This window comes from Somniosus microcephalus, unplaced genomic scaffold (genome assembly GCF_052327205.1).
Source record: "Somniosus microcephalus isolate GS21.2 unplaced genomic scaffold, FLI_Smic_1.0 unresolved_chr3, whole genome shotgun sequence".
NCBI classification, from domain to species: domain Eukaryota; kingdom Metazoa; phylum Chordata; class Chondrichthyes; order Squaliformes; family Somniosidae; genus Somniosus; species Somniosus microcephalus.
The window spans coordinates 45,092,925-45,107,698 of NW_028225181.1; the positions used below are offsets into that span (position 1 = coordinate 45,092,925).

A 14,774-nucleotide genomic window follows, 5' to 3' on the forward strand; every position below is an offset into this window, starting at 1 on the left:
CAAGCAACGGTTCCGCTGCCTGGATCACTCCGGCGGATCTCTACAGTATTCGCCGGATAGAGTCTCCCAGTTCGTCGTCATTTGCTGCATGCTGCACAACCTGGCTATCCGCAGGACTCAGGCACTGCCACCTGACGTAGCACCACCACCTCAGGAGGATGCGCAGGAGGACCATGAGGAGGAGGAGGAGGAGGAGGAGGAGTACCAGCCCAGGAGGGAGCCACAAGGTCCAAGGGCCGTCCGCCGGCGGCTTATTGAACGACACTTCTAGGCCCCCTGTCAGGGAATGGATTGTGGCAATGAATGCACCTGAATGCAGCCGCTCCGCAAGCCCTCAGCCGCTTAACGCAACAACCACTGGAAACATGACACCTGGACAAGCTGAATAAATAAAAAGCTTTATTTAACAAACTCAGGGCCCTTCCCACATGAAACAGAAAAACAGACAAGACCCCCAAAAAACAGTCACAAAAATATCTCACTCCCACAACCTGGGGAGGAATAACAAAACTTGCCCATTCAATTGGCCTTCATCCTCGGCCTTACCAAAATAAGCCCCCCCCACAACGCAAACACCCCCATATAAAAAAAACCGTTGCCAACACACTCTACTGGGTGTGCCGAGAGGGCGAGTCCTTGTGCAGCCTTGGCGGCCCCTGCCCGACCTGTTGCTCCACCTCAACCTGGGCCCTGTGGGTGTTGCAAGGCTGGGGGAAGGCTCCTGAGGGGCAGAATGCGTGATGGCAGATGCCCTTGGGGGTCGACCTAGACGAGGACCGGCCCTGGAGGGGCCGGCTGCTGACTGCTGCAGCTGTGGCTGGGCAGCATCAGTCTCTGCAGCAGCTCGTCGCACCTTGGCTGGGGGAGTTGCAGTGGCGGCTGCAGCAATGGGGGCAAGCTGACTGATGCCAGGCGCTCGCTGGTCGCCAGAGACACTGGCACTCGGCCGGGCTGGCAGTGCAGCAAGTGCAGCAATCTGGTGGAGGCCAGACCGCTGTGCTGCAGCAGGGCGGCGGGTGCCCTGGCGATGCTTCCGTGACACAGCGAGTGTGGCAGAAGTGAGTGCCCGAACTGCCCTGGTCTGTGCCCGCATCAGATCAGTGAGTGTCTGCACGGCACCACTCATGAACTCGCGACTCGCGTCCTGCGCTGCCGCGAGTTGCTGGACACCCCTGTCCTGTGCTGCTGCGAGTTGCTGGACACCCCTGTCCTGTGCTGCCGCGAGTTGGTCGACACCCCTGGCCTGTGCTGCAGCGAGTTGTTCAACACCCCTGGCCTGTGAGTCCCCGAAAGCGGCCACACTATGAGCCAGGGACTCAATGGCCTGAGGCAACTGTCCCACAACCCCCATGAACTCCTTGTGGCGGCGCTCAGAATCCGCGGACATTTCATCTAGGAGGCGCACCTCCTGGGCGAGGACCGTCTCCGGACTGGAGGCCGGACTCTCCCTCTGGGGAGAAGGCCGCCGTTCTGCCCGACCCTTCCCACATGCCTGGACGCCACTGGGCCCAGGAGCTACACCCCCCTGCAGCACTTCCCCCTGGCTCTCCTCCAGGCAAGACGTCTCCCCTCCATTGCCATCCCCTGGCGCGGATGAGGCTTTGCCCGATGTGCTGCCTTCCTGTTGGTCCCCGTCGTCCTCCTCTTCCGAGGGACTGGCACTCTCAGCTTCAAGGACCTCCTCCTCACCAGCTGAAAGCAGGAAGGCACAAGAGTAGTTTTAGAGTGAGGATAGGGCGTCAGCGAGGGAGGCATGAGTGGTGGCACTCAGCGCATTGGTCGGACAGTGGCAAAGGATGTAGATCTGATGCGCTAGGGGAACGAGAGAGGTCCAAACGGTCATGTCCTTACCATTGGGTCGCAGCACAGGGTCGGCATCTCCAATGGGAACAGGGCCAGTCACCCGGCCATGCATGAGTCGAGCCACGCTCTCCTCCAGCTCACTGAGCTCCTGGAACTGGGCACGGCCTCCCCCGGTGACATTCTGGCTCTTCAAATTCCGGGCCATCTTGGCCTGCAAGAGAAAGGACGGCCTCTAAGTACATTGTGGTGGCCTGTTGTTGTGTGCACTGCCTCCCATGGTGGAATAGCTTGGCCAGTGTGGTGCCCTGTTGTTGTGTGCACTGCCTCCCATGGTGGAATAGCTTGGCCCGTGTGGTGGCCTGTTGTTGTGTGCACTGCCTTCCATGGTCGAATAGCTTGGCCCGTGTGGTGGCCTGTTGTTGTGTGCACTGCCTCCCATGGTCGAATAGCTTGGCCAGTGTGTTAAGTGCAGAAAGTGCTATTGAGGATCATGCCAGTGCCATAGCTGCGGGAGGAGGGCTGGCCATTAGGCCTTTGAGGTCCCTTTGCCCATAATGTGAGGTGCGCATGCAAGGATGAGGAGGACACTGGAAAGGGTACTCACCTTGACCATCCAAGTGAGGTCGTTGTACTTCTTGCGGCATTGGTCACCAGTCCTGGGGACATCGCTGTTGACTGACACCCTGTGGGCGATTTTCCTCCAGGCTCTCCTGTACTGCCTCCTGGGAGCCTTCTTGCCACTGTCCGGGCACAAGATCTCTTTGTACCTTTCCAACCCCCTAACCAGCACCCTCAAAGCATGCTGGGAGAAGCACTGCGCTCATTCACGGGCCTTCTCTATGGCTTCAGGCGCTATTTGGGTCCACCAGCAGTGTTCAGGCTCCACTATCCAGGGCATGGCTGCAGACCAAGTCGACCCTTCCCCCTTTAAGAGCTGGCCGGCGTCAGGGTGTCTGCTGTCAATCAAAACATGACCACACCTGCGCTGCGCCCGGCCTCGGCGTTATCAGTCCGCACCGCCGGCTTAGCGCCTAAAGATAGGAGTGCAACGCCAGTTTCAGCGCTCGCCCAAACTCTTGGCCAAATCTACTGAATTTCGGCGAAGTGACCTGCACTTTCCGGCGGGTGCTAACTTTAGCGACCGCCCGACTTTACCGCCCCAAAAGTGGCTATACTGAATTTCTAGGCCTGGGAGTTTAAAGGATTCAACTAAAGGCTTTTAATCACTAAGAACATTGCAGGTCTTTCCACATTGGGTTCGTCTGATAGAATGACTCATACAGCTCTTGAGACCTTTATATGACAAAAGACAGGGGCGTAGCCAATACACACAATAGGAAAAAGGGGGCGGTACACACAATACAAAGCAGGTAAAACACAGGGGCTGATGAAGGCATATATTTCATCACATTCACCCCTTCTACAGATTTAGTCTGTCCGGGGGTGTGATAGTCCTTGGGGGTGTTGCAGGTACTTCTGGGGGTGGTGAAGCCTGGAGATGGTGGAGGTTCTTCTGGGGGTGGTGGTGATGGGTCATCGTCGCTTCCTGCCGAGGCGAGGTCCTTTATGGACACGGTGTCCTCACGCCCGTCGGCGTGCTTGACGTACGCGTACTGTGGGTTTGCGTGGAGTAGGTGTACTGCCTCCACGAGGGGATCCGTTTTGTGGCACCTCACATGCTTCCGTAATAGGACTGTCCCTGGGGTGGAGAGCCATGAGGGTAGGGACACTCCTGAGGTTGATTTGCGGGGAAAAACAAACATCTTCTCGTGAGGAGCGGCGTTAGTAGCAGTACACAGTAGCGACCTTATCGAGTGGAGTACGTCTGGGAGGACCTCTTGCCAGCGGGAGGTGGGGAGGCCTTTAGACCTTAGTGCTAAGGTGACCGCCTTCCACACTGCCATGTTCTCCCTCTCCACTTGCCCATTACCCCGGGGGTTATAACTAGTGGTCCGACTCGTGGCTATCCCCTTCGACAGCAGGTATTGGCGCAGTTCGTCGCTCATGAATGACGCCCACCTGTCAGTGTGGATGTAGTTAGGCATGCCGAACGTGCAAAACAGGTTGCCGAGGCACTTGATGACCGTGGCACTGGTCATGTCTGGGCAGGGGTAGGCGAATGGAAAGCGGGAGTACTCGTCCACAATGTTGAGAAAGTACACATTGCGGTCAGTGGAGGGGAGTGGTCCCTTGAAATCTAAGCTCAGGCGCTCGAATGGCCGTGTAGCTTTGATCAGGTGGGCTCGGTTGGGCCTGAAGAAACGGGGCTTGCATTCCGCACAGGTGCGGCAGTCCCTGGTCATCGACTGGACCTCCTCGATGGAATAGGGGAGGTTACAGGATTTTATAAAGTGAAATAACCGTGTGACCCCCGGGTGGCAGAGGCCATTGTGGAGGCCCTGTAGCCTGTCCCCCTGGATGCTGGCACACATCCCTCGTGATAGGGCGTCGGGGGATTCGTTGAGGGCCCCTGGCCTATATATTATGTCGTACTCAAACGTGGAGAGTTCGATCCGCCACCTGAGAATTTTGTCGTTCTTGATCTTCCCCCTCTGTTTGTTGTTAAACATGAAGGCAACCGACCGCTGGTCGGTAAGCAGGGTAAAGCGTTTGCCGGCTAGGTAGTGCCTCCAGTGCCGCACTGCCTCCACTATGGCCTGGGCCTCCTTCTCTACCGAGGAGTGCCTGATCTCGGGCCCTTGGAGGGTTCTTGAGAAAAAGGCTACGGGCCGCCCATCCTGGTTGAGGATGGCTGCTAAAGCGAAGTCGGATGCATCGCTTTCGACCTGGAAAGGGATGTTTTCATCCACTGCCTGCAGCACGGTCTTCTCAATGTCATGTTTAATGCTTTTGAAAGCGGCGTGGGCCTCGGCCGTGAGCGGGAAGGACATTGATTTCAGGAGGGGACAGGCCTTGTCGGAATAATTGGGGACCCATTGGGCGTAATAGGAGAAGAACCCCAGGCACCTTTTCAGGGCCTTGGGAGTGTTTGGTAGGGGTAGCTCCCATAGGGGGCGCAATCGGTCGGGGTCCGGACCGATTTCCCCGTTTTCCACCACGCAGCCCAGGATATAGAGGCGCGTGGTGCTAAAGACACACTTATCCTCATTGTAGGTGAGATTGAGTCTGAGGGCAGTTTTCAGAAATCTCGTGAGGTTCGAGTCGTGGTCTTGCTGGTCGTGGCCGCAGATGCTGACTTTGTCTAGGTATGGGTAGGTGGCTGTTAGCTGGTTCTCATCGACCATGCGGTCCATCTCCCGCTGGAAGACCAAAACCCCATTCGTTACCCCAAAGGGGACTCTGAGGAAGTGGTAGAGGCGTCCGTTCGCCTCGAAGGCGGTGTATGGACAGTCCTCCGGCCTAATGGGGAGCTGGTGGTATGCCGATTTTAGGTCGATGGTGGAAAACACCCGGTATTGCGCAATTTGGTTAACCATATCCGCTATGCGGGGCAGAGGGTAGGCGTCTAGCTGGGTGTATAGATTAACCGGCTGGCTATAATCTATCTCCATCCGCTTCTTTTCGCTACCCTTAACTACTACTACCTGGGCGCGTCACGGGCTGGTACTGCATTCGATGATACCCTCCTGCTTGAGTCTTTCTACTTCCGACGCAATGAACCGTCTATCCTCCCAGCTGTACCGCCTACTCTTGGTCGCTATGGGTTGACAGTTGGGTGCGTGGTTGGCGAACAGAGAGGGTGGCTTGACCTTCAGGGTAGCCAGACCGCACACTGTGAGGGGCGGCTGGGACCCACCGTAGGTAAGCGTGATACTTTGGTGGTGGCACTGGAAGTCCAGACCCAAGATCACGCTCACACAGAGATCTGGCATTATCAATAGTTTAAATCTCTGTAATCAGTGCCTTTTACCGACAACATAACCGCGCAGAAACCTGTAATTTTTGAGGTATGAGTCTTATCAGCCATGGCGATTTTGCCCTGTGTGGGGACTATCGTTAGTGAAAGTCATTTTACCAGGCTAGGATGAATAAAGCTTTCGGTGCTCCCGCAGCCAATCAAGCATTTAACCTTGTTCCCGTTTACCTCTATGTCCATCATCGATTTAGACAACAGATGCGGCCTGGATTGATCCACTGTGATCGAGGCCACCAGTGGGTCCTGGAGGTCCGTGTAGTCGGGGCAAGATGGTGGACTCCATGAGGGTGGACAAGATTGCGTCCAAGATGGCCGCCCCACGGCGCGCACGCGGCGGTGGTGGAGTTGCAGGCGGGGTTCCCTCTGCAGACTTTGCTGAAATGTCCTTTCTTCCCGCATTTAAAACAGGTGGTGCCCTTCACTGGGCACAGATGCCTGGAGTGTTTGTCCTGGCCGCAGAAGTAGCATTTCAGGCCCCGATGCATCGCGGCAGTAGTGGGGCTCCTGGGTGGGGGCTGGGGCTCCGATGGTGCTGGGCTGGCCTGAGACCTGGGAGGTGAAGATGGCTTCCAAGATGGCGGCCTCCACGGCGCGCACGAGGCGGAGTGGGCCACGTGGCCTGATGAACAGGATTCAGAGTTCCTCTGGGCCATATCCAGCGATCGCGCTATACCCATAGCCTGTTTTAATCCAGTCCCTCCATTTCAAAAAGTTTCTGCCGAATGTAATTTGAACTGAGGCCCGCAATAAAGGAGTCTCAGATCAGCTCCTCCGTGTACACGATGGCAGACACGGCCTTACAGTTACAGTCTCTGCCCAGTACTTTTAGGCTTAGCATGAAGTCCTCTAGTAGCTCACCATGCCGCTGCGTGCGAGTAGTCAGAAGATGCCTGGCGTACATCTCGTTTATTGGCCGCACGTAGTGGGCCTTCAGAATGGTGCAGGCATCCCCGTAGCTGGTGGCATCTTGGATGAGAGGGGAGACGTGATGGCTCACCCAGTTTCACAGGATTCCCAGTTTCACATCTCCAGTGGCGGTTGCGGCTGCTATGGTGGTGGATGAGTTTGCGATGAAAAATTCGAAGCATTGGAACCAGTGTCTGAACTGTGTGGCTGCGTCTGAGGCATGGGGGTCCAGATCCAAGCGCTCTGGTTTCAGGAGTCGATCCATCTTGGTGTTTTAGTGATTAAAATTGATGTGCCATCAATAACTCAAAGACTAGGGCCTAGAAATTCAGTTGGTTGCGCCAGCCGTTAGTGCCTTAGGAGGAGTAGATGTCGGGCGCTAGGCGGGTAGCGCCCGGGCACAGCGAGAACTGCGCCTCGCCCCAAGTTCACTCGAGATTTAGCGGCGGCACAAAGTCTTTGCGCACGCTCAGCTGCGCGCGCAGATCATGACGTCATTTCCTCGTGCAACGCCCTTTGTGCACCCCCAACCAGAACTTCAGTGGCAACGCCCCATTGTGCGCCTGGCGGCCCTAGCGAATGTTAAGTGGAACGGTGCTCATCCGATGCGGGGCGCGGGGGGCGCAAATTAAAGGGCACTCCTCCTGCAATATAAGAGGCTGCTATTTCGCAGCACTCCCTCTTGCAAAATGGATCTTTGGAGAGAGACCAAGGTAGATAGCTTTCTGCTTTGGCCCAACACTCGGACAGGTACTTCTGGCTTCAGGCCACAGATTTCCAGTAGTCTTTGCCTTCATTGACAACTCATTGTTTGCCAGCATATTATGGGGGCTGCAATGGGTGTCAACGCAGGCTTTCTCAATTACATCCAAAGGGCTCACAGACGCCGTGAGAGAGTGGCAGCCCTGGCTAGATGGAGAGGGGGCAACAGGCGTCGGCAAAGGAGGCCTTACCCACGCAGGGTATACCGCCAGCCGTTCTCCTATCTCAACATGTCTGAGGAGCAGTGTGTTCGGAGGCTGCGATTCAGAAGGGACGTGGTCACAGAGATCTGCCAGCTGCTTGGCGGTGATCTGCAGCCACAGCTGAGGAGCAGGACGTCTCTGTCGGTGGCAGTGAAGGTGATGGTGGCTCTCAACTTCTATGCCACCGGCTCCTTCCAATCCGTTGCTGGGGACATTGCCAACATCTCCCAGTTCGCCGTGCATTGCTGCATCCGCCAGGTAACCAATGCCCTTTTCAAAAGGAGACGTCAGTTCATCTCCTTCTCCATGGCCCTTGCCAAGCAGCAACAGCATGCAATGGGCTTTGCAGCATTCGCAGGTTTACCCATGGTGCAGGGCGCCATTGACTGCTCGCATGTGGCTTTGCGGGCACCTCTGGAGAATGCCGAGGATTACTGCAACCGGAAGGGCTACCATTCGCTGAACGTCCAGCTGGTGTGTGACTACAGGCAGCTCATCCTAGCTGTCAATGCCCGCTTTCCAGGCAGCAGCCACGATGCCTTCATCCTGCGACAGACTTCTGTGGCAGACATGTTCCAGGCCCAGCCTCACCCACGTGGATGGCTTATCGGGGACAAAGGCTATCCATTGTGTACCTGGCTGTTGACCCCGCTCCGTGCACCCAGCACCCCTGCTGAAGAGGGCTACAACGAGAGCCATCAAGCGACCAGGAACATCATCGAACAAACAATCGGTGTCCTGAAGCAACGGTTCCGCTGTCTGGATCGTTCCGGTGGAGCCCTACAGTATTCGCTGGAGCGAGTCTCCCATTTCGTGGTCGTTTGCTGCATGCTGCACAACCTGGCTATCCGCAGGGCTCAGCCACTGCCACCACAGATTGGAGGACCACCTGAGGAGGAGGAGGAGGAGGAGGAGGAGGAGGACCAGCACAGGAGGGAGGCACAAAGTGCAAGGGCCGCCCGTCACCGGCTTATTGAACGTCAGTTCTAGGCCCCCTCTCAGGGACTGGCTTGTGCCAATGTCAGCAGATGAATGTAGCCGCTCCACAAGCCCTCAGCCGAGCAGGGCAACCAGGACTTAACCAAAAAACCATGCACACTGCAATTTAACAACAATAATTTATTGAAAACCTCTGCCCTTCCCACATTACATGCTCATGTGGAGAAGCCCCCTCCAAAAACACAAAACTACTAGTCTCGGCCTTACAAAAAGAAAGAAAGACACCAGTCTCGGCCTTACATAAAGAAAGAAAGACACCAGTCTCGGCCTTACACAAAAACAACTGCACCAGTGTCGGCCTTACAACAAGCACCAGGCATTTGTGCATGCCTCTACTTTTTGCCCTGCGAGGGCGATGCCTTGCGCATCCTTGCCTGGCCCCTGCCCGCCCTGCAGCTCCTCCTCAATGGGAGCCCAGTGGCTGCAGCAAGGCTGGGGGAAGGCTGCTGAGGGGCAGATGGCGAGACGGCAGATGCCCTTGGGGGTCGGCCTGCACCAGCTCTGGCCTTGGAGTGGCCGGCTGCTGACTGCTCCAACTCTGGCTGGGCGGCAGCAGTCTGTCCAGCAGCTCGTGGCAGCTGCAATGGCGGAGTGGCAGTGTCGGCTGCAGGAATGGTGGCAACCTGGCATATCGCAGGTGCTCGCTGGTCGCCTGAGACATTGGCACTCGCACGGGCCAGCACTGCAGCATGCGCAGCAAACAGCTGAAGAACAGACTGCTGGCCTGCTGCTGCTGCACGGCGAGTGCCCTGGTGATGCCTGGCTGATCCAGCGAGGGTGGCAGCAGTTAGTGCCCGTGTGGCCCTGGTCTGTGTCCGCATGACACCAGCCAGTGAATGGACGGCACGACTGAGCACTTGGCTAGAAGCCGACTGTGCTGCCGCGAAGTCCTGCAGACTCCTGGCCTGTGCTGCCGCGATGTCCTGCAGACTCCTGGCCTGTGCTGCACTGAATAGTTCCAGACTCCTGGCCTGTGCTGCACTGAATTGTTGCAGACTCCTGGCCTGTGCTGCCCCGAATTGCTGCACACTGCTTGCCAGTGACTCTTTGGAGTCAGGCATCCTTGTCACTGCAGCCATGAGCTCAGTGTGCCTGCGCTCAGCCTGGACGGCCATTTCCTCTAGGAGGCGCACCTCCTCTGCACTGACCGTCGCAGGACTGGAGGCCGCACTCACCCTCTGGGGAGAAGTCCGCCGAGCTTCCCCACCCCTCCCGCATTGCTGCAGGCCGCTGGGCCCCGGAGCTTCACTCTCCTCCGACCCTTCCCCCCGGCTCCCCTCCAGGGAAGACGTGTCCCCTACATCGCCATGGGCTGGCGCAGCTGAGGGTGGCACTGATGGGCCGGCTTCCTCTTCCTCCTCCTCGTCTTCCGAAGGGCTGACAGTGGCAGCCTGAGGGCCCGCCTCCTCACCTGGCGATTCACCATCTGAAAGCAGGAAGGCACAAGAGTAGCTTTAGAGTGAGGACAGGGCAGCAGCGAGGGAGGCATGAGTGGTGCCATTTACCACATTGGTCGGACAGTGGCAAAGGATGCTGATCTGATGCGCAAGTGGAAGAGAAAGGACGGCCTCTAAGTACAGTGTGTAGCCGTGATCTTGTCTGCAATGCCTCCCATGGTTGAATAGCTTGGACAGTGTGTAGCCCTGATCTTGTCTGTACTGCCTCACATGGTCGAATAGCTTGGGCAGTGTGTAGCCCTGACCTTGTCTGCACTGCCTCCCATGGTCGAATAGCTTGGACAGTGTGTAAAGTGCTGAATATGCAATTGATTTTCATGCCAGTCCCATAGCTGCTGGATGAGGGCTGGCCATTAGGGCTTTCAGGTCCCTTTGCCCATAATGTGAGGTGCACATGCAAGGATGAGGAGGACACTGGAAAGGGTACTCACCCTGACATCCCGAGTGAGGTCGTTGAACTCCTTCCGGCATTGCACAGGAGTCCTGGCAACCACGCTGTTGGAAGACACCCTGTTGGACACCTCCCTCCAGGCTTTCCGGTAGGCCTCTTGCCACCTTCTGGGAACAAAACATGGCGCCTGCGCTCCACTCCGCCAACCAGCACCCTCAGGTCTCCGTCGCTGAAGCGCTGCGCTCTCTCCCTGGCCTTCTCCATAGTCCTGGGCGTTGTACAGGTGAAGCTGAAGTGGTCAGGCCTAGGTTGAGGGCTGCAGTGTGCAGGGCGTGGCAGGCAAACAAATCCATCCTCCCCTTTAAGAGATGACCGGCGCCAGAGTGTCTGCCGTCAATCAAGAACTCGCCGCACCTGTGCTGCACCCGGCCTCGGGGGTATCGCTCAGCACCGCCGGCTTAGCACCTAAAGATAGTCGTGCATCGCCTGTTTTAGCGCAGCAGCAACCTCTTGGGGCGATGCGACTGAATATCGGCGAAGGGTGCGCGACTTTGCGCCGGGTGCAAACTTTAGCGGCCGCCCGACTTTACCGCCCCAAAAGTGGCTATACTGAATTTCTAGGAGTTTAAAGGATTCAACTAAAGGCTTTTAATCACTAAGAACATTGCAGGTCTTTCCACATCGGGTTCGTCTGATAGAATGACTCATACAGCTCTTGAGACCTTTATATGACAAAAGACAGGGGCGTAGCCAATACACACAATAGGAAAAAGGGGGCGGTACACACAATACAAAGCAGGCAAAACACAGGGGCTGATGAAGGCATATATTTCATCACACTGAGTTAGCCTGATCTCACACCCAGTGTGGTACTGAGCCCCACACACACACACAGAGCAGGAAAGGCCCAGGCTCCATCCCCAGCCTGTGCTGAGTTAGCCTGATCTCACACCCGGTATGGGACTGAGCCCCACACACAGAGCAGGAAAGGCCCAGGCTCCATCCCCGGCCTGTGCTGAGTTAGCCTGATCTCACACCCACTGTCGTACTGAGCCCCAAACATAGAGCAGGAAAGGCCCAGGCTCCATCCCCAGCCTGTGCTGAGTTAGCCTGATCTCACACCCAGTGTGGTACTGAGCCCCACACACAGAGCAGGAAAGGCCCAAGCTCCATCCCCGGCCTGTGCTGAGTTAGCCTGATCTCACACCCGGTATGGGACTGAGCCCCACACACAGAGCCGGAAAGGCCCAGGCTCCATCCCCGGCCTGTACTGAGTTAGCCTGATCTCACACCCACTGTCGTACTGAGCCCCACACACAGAGCAGGAAAGGCCCAGGCTCCATCCCTGGCCTGTGCTGAGTTAGCCTGACCTCACACCCAGTGTGGTACTGAGCTCCACACACACACAGAGCAGGAAAAGCCCAGGCTCCATCCCCGGCCTGTGCTGAGTTAGCCAGATCTCACACCCAGTGTGGTACTGAGCCCCACACACACACACAGAGCAGGAGAGGCCCAGGCTCCATCCCCGGCCTGTGCTGAGTTAGCCTGATCTCACACCCACTGTCGTACTGAGCCCCACACACACACAGAGCAGGAGAGGCCCAGGCTCCATCCCTGGCCTGTGCTGAGTTAGCCTGATCTCACACCCAGTGTGGTACTGAGCCCCACAGACACACAGAGCAGGAAAGGCCCAGGCTCCATCCCCGGCCTGTGCTGAGTTAGCCTGATCTCACACCCGGTGTGATACTGAGCCCCACACACACACACACAGAGCAGGAAAGGCCCAGGCTGCATTCCCGGCCTGTGCTGAGTTAGCCTGATCTCACACCCAGTGTGGTACTGAGCCCCACACACACACAGCACGAAAAGCCCAGGCTCCATACCCGGCCTGTGCTGAGTTAGCCTGATCTCACACCCGGTGTTGGGTGGGTACAGTGGTCCTCAGTGCCCATGGGTTCTATTCCAATGACTGCTGTGGGAAAGTGTGCATTGGGTGAGAGAGGATCGAAGGATTGGAAGAGAGGCAGAGAGGGACGGAGAGAGGGACAGAGAGAGGGACAGAGAATGGGCGAGAGAGGGAGGGAGAGAGACAGAGATGGAGAGAGGGAGAGATGGAGAGATGGAGAGAGGGAGAGGGAGAGACAGAGAGAGGGAGAGAGAGAGTGAGAGACAGAGAGACACACGGAGAGAGGGAGACATGAATGTAGAGAGAGATAATGAGAGCGAGACAGAGACAGACAGACAGGTGCCGCTGTTCTGTTCTCCCTCTCCCGTGTCACACTCCCCCGTGTCATACTGTCACACTGCCGCTCTCTCTCTCGCAGGCTGACAGCCTTCGTGTTGATGTCCTTCCTCCACGCCCGGCCCTACATCTTCATCGATGATTCCATCGTTCGTCAGTCTGCCAGCTTCTTCCTGAATTATCGCCTGGAGTCGGGCTGCTTCGCCAGTCTGGGCAAACTCTTCAACAATGCTATGAAGGTATGAGGACTGAGGGTCAGAGGGCAGGGCTGAGGGTCAGAGGAGCAGGGCTGAGGGTCAGAGGAGCAGGGCTGAGGGTCAGAGGAGCAGGGCTGAAGGTCAGAGGAGCAGGGCTGAGGGTCAGAGGAGCAGGGTTGAGGGTCAGAGGAGCAGGGCTGAGGGTCAGATAAGCAGGGCTGAGGGTCAGAGGGGCAGCACTGAGGGAGTGCCGCACTGTCGGAGGGGCAGCACTGAGGGAGCGCCGCACTGTCGGAGGGGCAGCACTGAGGGAGCGCCGCACTGTCGGAGGGGCAGCACTGAGGGAGCGCCGCACTGTCAGAGGGGCAGCACTGAGGGAGCGCCGCACTGTCGGAGGGGCAGCACTGAGGGAGCGCCGCACTGTCGGAGGGGCAGCACTGAGAGAGCGCCGCTCTGTCAGAGGGGCAGCACTGAGGGAGCGCCGCACTGTCGGAGGGGCAGCACTGAGGGAGCGCCGAACTGTAGGAGGGACTGCACTCTCCCATTTTGTGCTCAGTGATAAATGTTCCCCTCTCTAATCTCTAATTGTTTCCTCCTCAGGGCGGAGTCGATGATAACATTTCTTTGTCAGCGTACGTGACCTTGGCATTACTCGAATTAGCGAAAACAGACCACAAAATGGTGAGAGATTCGAGCCTTCACACTCGGTTCACCATGGAGGAGATTGGGGAGGGGGAGGGGAGGAGGGATGTGGGGGTGGAACTGTGTGACAGCTGGTGTGACCAACGAGTCTCTCACAGATGTGACTGACCAGCATGACAGACTAGTGTGACACGGGCAGAAGAGACTAACGTGACAGACTGGTGTGAAACAACGGTGATGGACTATTGTGCGTAACAGACAGGTGTGACAAAGCAGTGTGACAGATTTGTGTGACAAAGGAGCGTGACAGAAGAGTGTGACAGACTGGTGTGACAAGGACCGAGACAGAAGAGTGTGACAGACTGGTGTGACAAGGAACAAGACAGAAGAGTGTTGACAGACTGGTGTGACAAAGCAGCGTGACAGAAGAGTGTGACAGACTGGTGTGACAAGGAACAAGACAGAAGAGTGTGACAGACTGGTGTGACAAAGGAGCGTGACAGAAGAGTGTTGACAGACTGGTGTGACAAAGCAGCGTGACAGAAGAGTGTGACAGACTGGTGTGACAAGGAACAAGACAGAAGAGTGTTGACAGACTGGTGTGACAAGGACCGAGACAGAAGAGTGTTGACAGACTGGTGTGACAAGGACCGAGACAGAAGAGTGTTGACAGACTGGTGTGACAAGGACCGAGACAGAAGAGTGTTGACAGACTGGTGTGACAAAGGAGCGTGACAGAAGCGTGTGACAGACTGGTGTGACAAGGACCGAGACAGAAGAGTGTTGACAGACTGGTGTGACAAAGGAGCGTGACAGAAGCGTGTGACAGACTGGTGTGACAAGGACCAAGACAGAAGAGTATTGACAGACTGGTGTGACAAAGCAGCATGACAGAAGAGTGTGACAAACGGGTGTGACAAAGGAGCGTGACAAAAGAGTGTGACAGACTGGTGTGACAGAAGGCTATCACCGAAGGGCGTGACAGAACAGCGTGTTGAAATTGCATCACAGGTGCTGCATGAGCGGCTGGCGTGACAGAACCTGTGATCTTCTTTAACATGAAAGCGGGATGAGGATTGGGAAGACAGAATATGAAAGCAGCCGGGGAGAGAGTGTGGGGTGTCAGAATGGAGCGGGGAGATGGGACTGAGCGGGGAGACGAGACTGAATGGGGAGATGGGATGGGAGCGGGGAGATGTGACTGAGCCGGATGATGGAGGAGAGAGCGGGGAACGGGGAGGGGAGAAGGTGGAATGCGGCGGGGAGATAGGAACAACAAGATCCCGTCACTTTGC

General features: G+C 56.8%; 1 protein-coding gene across 1 annotated transcript in view; it reads left to right on the forward strand.

Annotated features, from left to right (window-relative positions):
- Nucleotides 1–14,774, forward strand: part of LOC147091393 (alpha-2-macroglobulin-like) — a 1,124,424-nt gene that overhangs the window by 831,687 nt on the left and 277,963 nt on the right. Inside the window, exons 26-27 of the mRNA XM_085976756.1 lie at nucleotides 12,723–12,879; nucleotides 13,438–13,518. Of these exons, the coding sequence (XP_085832882.1) occupies nucleotides 12,723–12,879; nucleotides 13,438–13,518 (238 nt within the window). The remainder of the gene's footprint in view (nucleotides 1–12,722; nucleotides 12,880–13,437; nucleotides 13,519–14,774) is intronic.